Raw genomic sequence first — 12039 nt, 5'->3', positions numbered from 1 at the left:
CTATCGGGGCCCACTTTTAAGCCATTCTCGCCAACTCCGCGCAACAGGCGCTTCTGGTCTGGCCAACAACCCGTACTCTACCACAGGATTTAAGAACTCTACACCGTTCATTGTTAGACTTCACACGTCAAGAAAACTTGCAAGTGTATTTTTGATACCGCGAATTAGCATGCCAAAGGCTACAGGTTTTCGAGGAAAAAAAAGAAACATTTGCTAGTGCCTTTGAAACAGATGATGGGACAGCTGCAAAGAAAATACTTGCACGAAATGGCCGCAACGTCGTTGTCTGTTTCTATTCGTCCCTTGTTTTTAGACCAGCCGCTTGAATCCATATTACTAACGTGACCTTATGTGCTTAGCATATATATTTCTAACGTGTTTTACGTTGGACGTACACAGCCGCTATCGCTTGTGGAACGCATATTTTAGTGCAAACTTTACTTTTTGCATGCAACTGTGTACGGTCAGCCTGAGAAAGGTTCTACATTCTAGAACACTGAGGCACAACCGCGCAGAAAACTGGACAAAGAATATACAGTACATAGCACCGACCATTCAGTGGCTTCTTCATGGGAAAGGCTGAGAATATATAGTAGCGGCCGTGGTGATAGAAACCCCTTTTATTTCAGAAAAGTAACCAGAGAGTGGCGGCATATTGCATGCTTGAGTGGCCAGACCGTATTTTAGGACGTCAATGGTCCCTGCCCGACATCGAAAAATGGCACAAACGCTGTAACGCGCTTTGAAAAATAAATTAGCTACACTGAGCCTCGATTGCGATCACGCAGCTTGGTGGCTCATGCTTACGTCTTCTTGATTTCCTCTTTTTTCTGTTTATGGTTTCAGCTTTCTAGCTTTGTTGACACTTGCTTAAAACCTTTTTTGGTTAGACTGATTCCCTTTTTTTTTGTTGGTTTTCTAATGTCCGGCCTTAGCGGCAACAATCATTTTCGTACCAACCGTCAAGTCATGGTCCTCTTTCGTTCAGTTTACGTTTTCATGATTTGCATCTTGTAAACCCTTATTCACAGTGATAGTAAGGTGAGGCGGCCACGTCCCTCAGCAGCTATGCCATTTTTCGGTTTTTCGTCTGCCTCCCAATAAAGAATGAAGCAGAGAGTGCTGTATGTTCATCGTGCCGCTGTCTGCACTCTGCTGCAGCAATGCAAATTCTTCCACCGTCTCTTCGCTAACCGCCACTTTCCTCTCACTTCATGCTGAGCAAACACAAAAGATCATGCGTAATGGGCTCGCGATGCGAGCGAGAAACACCGGGAAGAGGCAGGCGCGCCGCGCGGCGGTTGTTAAGCCGGGGTGCGTTCCATTGGAGGAGGACTCTCCTCCAGCACGGGCGGCACTCCACATCCCGAGTGATGAACGATTCGAGGACGGAGCAGCGGGAGCCCGGCTATCACGCAACCACATCTCGCGCGCCCAGAGCACAGAGAGACGCCGACGCTGCGGCCCTCGTCCGCAGAGCTCCGGAGAGTGCGCGGGGCACACGTGGCCAGCACACGGAGACGAAGAGCCGAAGGAACCTCCCAGTTTGTCGCCGTCGTCGTGTCAAGGACCTCTCGGCCGAGCGCCAAGACTGGCACTCCCGTTCAGATCGGCAGATTTCCAGCGCGCATACGGCGCATCTGGCGCGGGATTCGCAAACAGGATTTCAACGGAGTTCGCGCAGGTAGCGAGTTGTTTGTTCACCGAAACAAGTGCTACACATTCGACTCGGTTTCAAGAGTATGCGGCGAGAAAGGAAAAGAACAGCCAGACAACTAAATCAGTGGATTGAGGGCGAATGAAGGCCGTGCGGGTTCAGTAACACTTCAGACTCAACACAAGCCGACGCAACCGATCCCCTGGAGAACATTATCCGCCACAACAGATTCTTAACAGTACAGCATTGAAACGAGAGGATCGTCAGGCTAGACCTGCCGGTCCCCACGTGGGAGTAGCCGGGTGGCGCGTGGCAGCCTCAGCGTCTGCACTGGACCATAATAAAGTTGCTCTCACTCACTCTATCAATCAATCAATCAACTAGCCACGTGACTCAGCTGCGGGCCCACGGCCCCTCTTGTGCGGCCTTCGGGATCGGTAAATAATTAAGGTCAGAAATCCGACATCAGGCATTCTTGTCCCCCGTTCGCAGATAGCGAGTACAAGAGCGTTCCTTTTCTTTTTCAAAATTAATTTCTGGGGTTTTCCGTAAACAAACCAGACTGGGTCATTCCATCAAACGTTCAAAATGGCTGGGTTCTAACGGCCCAGCCATTTCGAGACCTGTATCAGAAAAAAAAAAAATATGTACTCATTTATTGCCCTGAAAACAGTCAACTGCTAGAATATATCTGCGAAGGAAAAAAAAATCTCATGGGAGCCATCTGAATTTTTCAGGAAGTCGTCCGAGTGTTGTCAGAAAACTTATTCTGTGAGTACAGTTTCGCGCTTCAATACCGAATGTGGTCTACAATTCTACATAATAAGGAAAGGCGTTTGTGTAAGCATTTTGAAGATCAATATTATTACTATAGTTTTACTGCCACGCCTTTAGAGATATTCCCAGAATGCTCCATGTTTACTACATTTTAATACTTGTCCTACGTATGAATATTTTAGCAATCAATGCTTACTCTTGAGAAGATATAGTTTTAATTACAAGCATTTTCAAATAGCTGAAGGTTTACGAATTTGCGAAAAAACCATCACTGCTATCAGGAATCATTCTTTTGGGAAGCATCGACAAGCACTTTACACCACGTGGTGCTCCAATTAAAAACCATAATAAACCTCAATTGAAAACAAATACTTTTTTCTTATTTGCCAACTCTTATCATTAGAGCTTTTGTTTTATAGAAGATAAAATATAATTCAACATCCCACTGATAGCACTGTTCGCATTGGATCCCACGGCAGCTTCCTCTTTGAAGTTTTCCATGCCATCATGTTTTCAGCAGATTTTATCTTTTTTTTTTCTAATACATCTAGATGGTCGCCTAAATGGTTGGGAGGTCAGGCATGGACTACCCCATTCTGTTTGTGAGGCGCACCGCAGTGGAGAACTCCGTGTTCATTTTCAGCACTCCTTAACGTCGACTTGTATGTAATTACACAATACACTTGCCCTACACGAAAATACGGCCGCCGTGGCCGTACACCGAACCCACGTTCCAAATCTTAGCTGAGTAATGCAGTAAGCTAGCGTCCTATCTGCCCATTGTCTTCATTAGTGCTTGGTAACCACTGCAAACTGCAAACTTGTCCTTGCTGCTTAAGTGGCGAACCGAAATCCTTTGGAAAGCTGACGATGAAGGTGGTGTTTTACGGCGCGAGGGCCAAATTTTAGGAAGAGTGGAACCGTTTGAAGTTACCTTCAATTACGCTAGTTCTATGGACGAGCAGTAGGAGGTCGGAATTAAGCCGTGCTACCGACCTTTGAGGAGCCGCTCAGTTGGCAACAGTGTTCCGCCCTGGCTTGGATCAGCTTGGCTAGCCGACAGACGATCACGCCATTGTCGAGTTTGTCCAGAAAGTTGTCTGCTGTGATGTCCTCAACGTCTGCGCAAAAGACAGAAAAGGACACAAGCTCAGTACACTTTGATACAAGATGACACCTAACCGCGAAAGCTAAAGCGAACAAAATTCACGTTAGCACACACTACTAATCAAATAGCCCTCAACTAGGAAACAGAATAGTTGAACGCTCATTTTTATTACCATGCTGCCAATTTTAAGCGAATAATAAACACGCACTCAAGAAACCCTGCCGCGTCTAGAAGCAAGGCAGATTTTCGCTTCCTCTGCTGTCAAACTTGCCACAGAAACATCGATTATGCTTTGACATTTTGGTTCAGTTATTGGAGCCGCTTGGCGTCGGAATATGCCACCATCAAGAACGAGTAAGTAGCTTAAAGTCAAGGCGCATCAGAAAAATCTGGCTGCAACGGGCTTTTCAAGTGATTTCCGCTACTAGACTTTCACACTTTCTATACTTATTAGTCTTCCGTACTGTAATCATACAGAAACAAAATTGGGAAACCGTTAAGCTTCCCCTTTAAGAGTTAATTGTACGTGATAGCAATATACGCACACCAACACGCATGAACACACACTAACACACGCAATATATCCTTCCCAGTCACTAGATTGTCATCTTTTCTAGGCGGAGACCGAAACTGTGCCGCAAGGAAAGCCAAAGTGCAAACGCACTCCGGCTGCTACCTTTATATGCATCTATCTCAAACTTTCGCTCACGGCCAACGCATGGTTTTTCGCTCACAACCAAAGACGCCGCCGCCAACACCAGAATTTCTAATGGAGGGGATTGAGATAAAGGTTAAGCACGGAGGTCAACCAGAAATATATTAATTCAGTTTGCTACACTGCACTGCTCTTTTCATGTGGATAAGTGTGCTCCACAAATGCGAAGGGTTTCGAATCAGTGGCCCAGCAGAGAGCAGAATAAATCTATACTGTGTTTGTGCCTTGTTACGAAGAGGAATTGACGAGATATTATCGTGTGATGAGCTGAGGTGGTAGGCTTCGATAATAAGGGCCGTATTGATTACCAAACTTCTATTTCGTTTTTCTTATTGTTTTTGCATCCTCAACACGCATAAAGTGCATGAAAACAATAAGTAGAGCAAAAGATAACTGAATTTGATTTGTGAACACCGGCTTCATACTTGTTTATGGGTCACGTTAATGGCCCTAGAAAGATATGCTAAATGGGAGATAATGGTAAGGTTGGTTTGTGAACACGGGTCTAAGTGTTAAGTGCATTCTTTCCCGTGCCCCCCCCCCCACTCTCTTCCCCCTCTCGTCCACACAGTTTTTCGTACTACATTCTTCTCGTATAATGCGCGCATCGGGCGAAAACAAACATTCAAATAAAAAGTAATACTTCCCTGTTGATCACGACCTATTCACGTGGTCTATTCAACGTTTTTTTCTTGCTTTTTTAAATGTAACTTTTTAATGCATGAACGACTAGAGTCTTGTGGGACTTGAAGAAAGTCAGCAAAGGCCCGGAAAGAAATAGGCAGTCGCAAACACCGTGTTACTGTGCTTTTGCTGGCTTTGTTCAAATACCATGAACCAACTGGCCCAGATTTCAACTCCTCTAAATCTTGCACACTTTCGCTAAAATAAATAAATAAAAACAAGTTAAACGGAAAAAAGCAGTCGTCAAGTCACGTGATGGGTATACACGCGTGACTTACGGAGGACATCACGTAGCCACCTAGCGGCGCTTCGCTTGTCCGCCTCGAAGTGCTCCACGTCGTCCTCCTCGTACACCTCGTCCACCGTGCACCACCAGCGCATTGTTGACGGCAACGACTCGAGCGGTTTTCACACAGTTTGTGCAAGGGATAGCGGAAACAATGGCGGAGTAGGTTACGGCAACTAGAGTTGACGCCAACGAAACAGCAATAAGCAGCCGAGAACAGCGCGGGAAGGACTGCGAGAAAGACAAAAGTGTTGCCGCGGTTGATGACATTTCGTTCCGGGCTCTCCGAATATCGCCACGCACGCTTGTTCGTTCATTTTCACGTGATCACGGTCTCCATTCACTAATGACGCGTTACCGATCGGTGACTGCTGACAGAAACTTCCGCGGTGATACACGTATGGCTGTGGTGTTCGACTGCTCACCCGCAGGTCACGGGATCGAATCCCGAACGCGGCGGCTATACAGTTAGAAGGAGGCGAAATGACAGAGGCCCGTGCGCTCACATATCGGTGCACGTTAAACCAACACCAGATGGTCAAAATTTTCACAGCCCTCCCCAACAGCGTTCCTATTATGTGGTTTGGGGACGTTAATTAAGCCCGAACATTTATTATAAACAGCGACAGCCAAACCACAAGATATGGAAACCTTCGCGGTTGTTTTAAATACGCTAAGATTTCGCGCAGGGCGCGATCGAGAGGTCGAGTTGATTCAGGAAGTGACAGCAGTCGTCAGAACGCACGACCACGAATCCATGAAAGACGACGCGTTTCGCCGGCGATCAGGTTATGGACGCCAGGCGACAGTGTTCACCGCTACTTCCCTATAACGCGAGTTCTACTTTGTGATACTGTGAGTGTCACTCCGTTTTCTGAGCAAAATTTCGGCCCATTGACTGCGACCCGTCAAAAGCACGCTGTATTGAGTATTAACCGTATACCGTTCCGGCAAAGTAAACGCGAGTTGTAACTATCCTTAAAGCCCCGCTCCTTAGCGAAGGCGCCCACGAAGCTGCCATTTTTCATTATCAACACGGTGGCTGTACACTTATATCAGCCAGCAAGTGGTCCATTCACCCATCATTATTAGTCTAGTTTTTCTTTTAAGTTCGCTGCACATAATTAATAAAATCGCAAGAATTGGCTCCCTTAAAAAAGTAAATAGAAGAAGATTGTAAAATTTTTTGAGACATGATCACGTGTATCTGCAGCTGTACACTTGTCAATTTCCAGTTTTCATTATCATTTGATGTGTACACGCAGACAAAGAAGGACCAAGAAGAAACAGGGAGCCGGCAGGTTGACAGGCACCACGTCTGCCTGCTCTTGCCAGCGGCCCTAATAGATATACAGATGAAAGCTGAATCGGAAAGAACGAGAAAGCAAGAAACAAAAACTTGGAAGTTAGTGGATGCGAGCTGGTTGGCGCAGGTTCACTTGAAAAAGGAAGCGCTAATTTAAACACGCTTTAAGACGCATCACACGAGGACCAGCGCCCGTCCTCGGTGTGATGTTTTTTAGAGCATGTTCGTGTTAGCACTGTTTTTTTTTTCAAATAGAAACAAACGTAGTAAGTGGCAAAAAGTATAGAATGAACGCTTCGGGAAGAAGTCAACTCAACGCGGACAGGCTGCTATTTAGAGTGAAGCGAGCGACATCGTGACGACGTATATAGACTATTTTACCTAAGACATATGAACGCCGCCATGTTGGGCTATTAGATTGATGTGCTCTCGTTTTTGTACATTGCGATGCGAATTAATGAGGCCACGGAACGTCGCGCACACCAACTCCACCATTTTCATTTTTATGCGTCTACCACAACACAATTCGTTTAGTTATTAAACATGCAAAACACGAAGGCTAACAGCCCAAAATGGCGGCATTGAATCCCCTGCGTAAAATAGTCTATACGGGGGCTCCCCTATTTAAAGGTTCTGCAACGCAGCCCACCCATGAGCAAAATGGCGACAAGATAGGAACCTATATACAGGCTTTCCCATGGGACAACTGCTACTGGAACGTTTCCCGTCAAGCGTATACGTCATAACAGCTTATCGCAGTTGAGGCATCTCCATGTAATCGAGAGCTCCTCGTTAGAGACAAACGGACGCCTTGTGCCTTCTCCGCGCTGAATGCATGCCATTGACGAAATCGGAAGGGAACGGAGTTGTCACTTGTCACGATAAAAGACAGGCGGTATATGCGTCGAAGGGAGATGCCGCCAGAGCCATGTCGGGGTGATCTGACAGTAATGCGATCTACGGTCGCTGATGCGTGGAAGATGGAAGACGCGGTAGACGTCTACCACTTCAGAGACAACAGACAAGGTTAAAGGAACGCGGAAGAGCGAGCGCGGAAACTGTGGGAAACACGTGGCTTTCGAGGGTATCTTTTTATCGAGTGGTATAAACAAGAAAATGTTAATGAGATCAAAAGAGCAACAGGATAGAAAAGGGATAATAACAACAACAGCAATAATAATAATAATAATAATAATAATAATAATAATAATAAACAAGGCTTCACGTGTGAAAACCATGACGCGATTATAGCGCACGCCGTAGTAGACAGCTTTCGAATTGTTTGTTTTTTTTTCTAGCGTGCACCGTAAACCAACTAGCATCCTTAAGGGTGCTTTCAATGTCTACAACTCACATAAGGGTGTTGTTTTGACCAACCAAGACACCCTTACCATAGGTTGTTACAGACATGGCAAGCAACCATAAAGGTGCAAATAGAGTGTCTTACACTGGATTTTAGCGAATCGCCTCCATCGAAATGAGACCGCCAACAATCCACGTTCGGGTCAGCAGCTCCGCTGCGTAACTAATGCACCAAAATGGCGGACCCAAGAGGTAAGAAACAATAAGTCGCGTGAGTGACAAAGATTTATGCTATTCTCCCCCTTTGTCAATTATCTCACAAAGATGTAATAATAAATAACAGAAACCTGATGAAAACAGAAGATCGGAAATCACATAAAAACTGCAGTATACCTGAAAGACTTTGAAGACATGTTAAAACAAACATGTTATGAAAATGAAAATTGAACCATAACGACCCTTCTCTCGAATCTCTGCAGCGAAGTCGAAGTCCACTCGAGAAAGCGCGCGACTTGCGGTATAGACTGACCGTGAAGACCAAAACACACTATTTTTGTCGCATGCGTATATAGTGAACGCCAAATATACGCAACACTTCGCAAAACACTAACTCTCACCCACCCGGGGCACGAACTCCCGCCGTTCGCGAAATAACCTCCGCCCTCGAGCATCAACGTACCGCAGTGCTAGATGCAGATCTATTCTTGGAAAAAGACACACTCGCCAGGAGCCAAAAAGGCAAGGACCGTTACGCGCAGCGGGGAGCAAGAAACATTAGAAAAAAGGGAAAAGTGATCGCGTAGCTGGTTCACAGCTGTTGCCGTCCTGTAACGATATCCCTCTTCCGTGTGCCGGCTCGCCAACGCGCAGGAATGCGACGGACTCCGTGTGTCGGTAGTGGGGACAGAGACGAACTGCCACAGGAGTGGAGGGAAAAACGACGCTGTTTTAGAGGGTCTGCAGTGCGCTTGGAAAGGGCTTAACCGCTGACTATAAGAAGATGGCGGCTGCTGAAGAAACGGAACCGAGTCCACCGAGAGCTAGAACTGCTTTTTGCACGTGTAAGAGCGGAGCACAGTTCGGGTGTTCTTCCGAGCATGAACAGCCTTGAGGGGGCGGGCGGTGATGGATGTGGAGTGTGTAGGCGCAGAAAAAAAAAAGAGTCGAGATATCTCAGCAAGACCATTGGGCCACGGCAAATTGGTACAATGGTCAACAATTATTTACGGGACGGCTTTATGCTCTCCCATAGTAGAGTACCTAGTACTCTAAATCGTTAACTACTTTCTTTAAACACACAATGGAAAATTTCGTCATGTCATTGGATCGAATATAAAAAGAAGTGGTTAGTAATTACAATCACGACTGCGGCAGAACACATAAAGCAGCATTTACAACCAATTTCCAATCACAATGCGTGTTATGTGAGTTGCTCCTTGCGCGTTCAAAAATAGGCTGACGAAATTTTAGCTTACTTGGTCAAGCACCTTATAAATGAACATGTTTGTTACGTAGGTGATTGTGTCGTGGCTCCTTTGAGCTCTACCAGACAAAAAAGTTATCACAGCTTTTTGTACCGATAATAGTGTATACAACAAATCAAAACATGTAGATAAGTTTCAGCGCACCATCGACACGAGTGCTCCGAAACAGGTGTGACGAACCAGCGAACGACAGAATGGCTGACGAGTCTAAATCCTTAAACAACCAACGAGACGGCGCACGTGGAATGCCTATAGAGGGGTTAGTAATGATTATCATTGCTTGAGGACTATTTATAAAACCAAACTTCTTGTTCGTCAAGGCAGCGCTGTTGCACGTCTTAACCGACGCACGGTCCTTATAAAAAAAACGTTAGGTAACGCTAAACTGCACTCCTTTCGAATGTTTACGCTCGAATGAAAGTGCGAAATCATAATTGGAAGAGAGGGAATTGATAGCTATCTTTTGTTATTTTGTAGACACAACGAACACAATTGACACTGAAGCTAAGGAAGCCGTCGCGAACAATATTTGCTGTTCTTGATTTGATTTGATTTGTGGGGCTTAACGTCTCAAAACCACCATATGATTATGAGAGACGCCATCGTGGAGGGCTCCGGAAATTTCGACCACCTGGGTGGTTCTCCACTTTGGGAACCCTGTGTGCTCAAATTTGGGTTCTTTACCGTGCACCCAAATCTGAGCATACAGGCCTACAAGATTTCCGCCTGCATCGCAAATGCACCCGCCGAAGCCGGGATTCGATCCCGCGACCTGTGGGTCAGCAGCCGAGTACCTCAGCCACTAGACCACCAAGGCGGGGAATATTTGTTGTTCTTAACTGCCGTATATTAATGATAACACAAACTGGGGGGAATCGAAGTTGCATCCAAAACCAACTTTCCCTAGGTATAAGAACCACAAGTACATCTAACAGTTCATTTTCATCTGTTTTAACTGGTTTTTATTCATGCCATTATTTACTATACAGGAGTTAAAACATACAACCATAACTTCCTCCATAGTTCTCTTAACTTCTTTGTCTGCTGGTTTCCTTATATACCGTGCCCAGCGAATGATATTTGGGCCACGTAGAGAGAACAAACGATGATAATATTCGCGTCGAACACAGAGGGTTATTGGTAAGAAATGCCGCCGGCTCACAAGCCCCTCAAAAACATCTCAAGAAACAAGAATACCGTCGGCAAAGTCGGCTCGGTGCAGCCACGGCAGCGACCTGGTCGCTAATTCCGGAAGTGTCACCGCGGGACGTGTTCGTGCACTCTCAACGTTACCCGTCTTCTGTTCGCAGCTGTTCCTGTCGCTTATAAAGACAGATATGGGCCGCACGGGCGTTCAAGTGAACGGGGATACTGACTGATGACAGGAGCAAGTGAATGAACAAAAAAATAAGTAATTGAAACAAACAACCGATGAGTTTGTATTTCACACGTCTCTGTTACAGGGGCACTACAGTGAAACAAAGAATCCGTTTAGATTGATAAAGCATTCTGTCAAAACTCTAATGTCATTGATTTCACCATCATCAGTTTCTAATACAAGCGAAAAATCCCCACGGAACTTTCGTTTTTTTTTTCTTTTAATTTCGCGCTGTCTTCTTCGTGTGTGAGGTCACGGGTTTCCAAATGTAATTCTCATAGTTTGGTGATATTGGCTCAGTGAAATATCCCTACACTTGGCATGTCAAGCCTATAGGTTCATAAGAAGTTATTGGAATATTTTTTTTTACCGAATAGGATCAACGTAGGCCTTATTAGACGCCGTTAAACAATGTGACGTCACGGCAGTTGGTGTGGGATTTAAATACCGTGACGTCACCCACATTTCTTTTTCGCCGTGTTCTCGTTTACCATGCGTGTTCTCGCGGCAAGCACGCTGGTTTTGGAATTTTCAAAGAGTAATTAGGCAATAATATAAAAATCGTTTTTGTTTTTCCAATGTGCCTCTAACTTTGACGGCTCCCTCCCAATTGACTTGAAGGAATGACAAAAAGAAAGGTTCGCATTGAAGCACCTAGAGGAATAATGAGAGACATAATTCCTCTAGACCTACAGCGCCAGAGCCTCACTAAGAGCAAGAAGGTGGCTGTAAGTAATGGAAGACCAGTACTCGTGCCCATTGCTCAAAAACTGCCATGCGATGTATGTGATGCATAACCGAGGACCCCGAATAAATTGCAGCGTTTTTTCTTTTTTTTTTCGTACATACGTAAATCCAGCCGCGACCTTGAGGTTATTGTCTCAAAAATTGCGAGAACTTGCGAATAGTTGTCCGCTATTCATTCTATACGTGAACTATAGACGTTCCCCGTTGCTGCGGAGAACGATTCTCCGTTTCAAATCCCAGTTCCAATTTAGGAAGTCAGAACTAGCAAGTCCGAGCAACTTAAAATGTAAGATTTAAGTATTGTTATTTTCTGCCCACTTGTGATGCCACAAAACTATAGGCGTACATTTTACACGAACGCCCATCGACCCCAACCAATTGTGTGTCGTCCTATCATCTTGGAGACGTTGTATACTCCTCAAGTAACATTTTTTTTTTACAAATGCAAGGCACTAAACAAAAGGCAGCGCATTTAACTGCTTTAAAATCTGTTCACTGGCATTACAGTATTAACAAAGTTCCTTCATAACAAACGTAGAATCCGCATTCACCGAACAGAAGTGGACACCAAGGAGGAGGAGGAGGAGGAGGAAAG

The 12039-nt window shown here is 45.4% G+C and overlaps 1 protein-coding gene across 3 annotated transcripts in view; it reads right to left on the bottom strand.

The window, feature by feature from the left end:
- Positions 1-12039, bottom strand: part of LOC119164572 (growth arrest-specific protein 2) — a 230169-nt gene that overhangs the window by 60610 nt on the left and 157520 nt on the right. For 2 of the 3 annotated variants that reach the window (XM_075872538.1, XM_075872540.1), the window contains one exon: positions 3431-3555. In XM_075872538.1, coding sequence (XP_075728653.1) covers positions 3431-3555 — 125 coding nt within the window. Of the gene's footprint in view, positions 1-3430; positions 3556-5219; positions 5459-12039 lie in introns of all 3 variants that reach the window. The other variant, XM_075872539.1, reaches the window with a different exon arrangement.

This window comes from Rhipicephalus microplus, chromosome 8 (genome assembly GCF_043290135.1).
Source record: "Rhipicephalus microplus isolate Deutch F79 chromosome 8, USDA_Rmic, whole genome shotgun sequence".
Lineage (NCBI taxonomy): Eukaryota > Metazoa > Arthropoda > Arachnida > Ixodida > Ixodidae > Rhipicephalus > Rhipicephalus microplus.
This window is presented reverse-complemented; position numbering and strand designations above follow the sequence as displayed.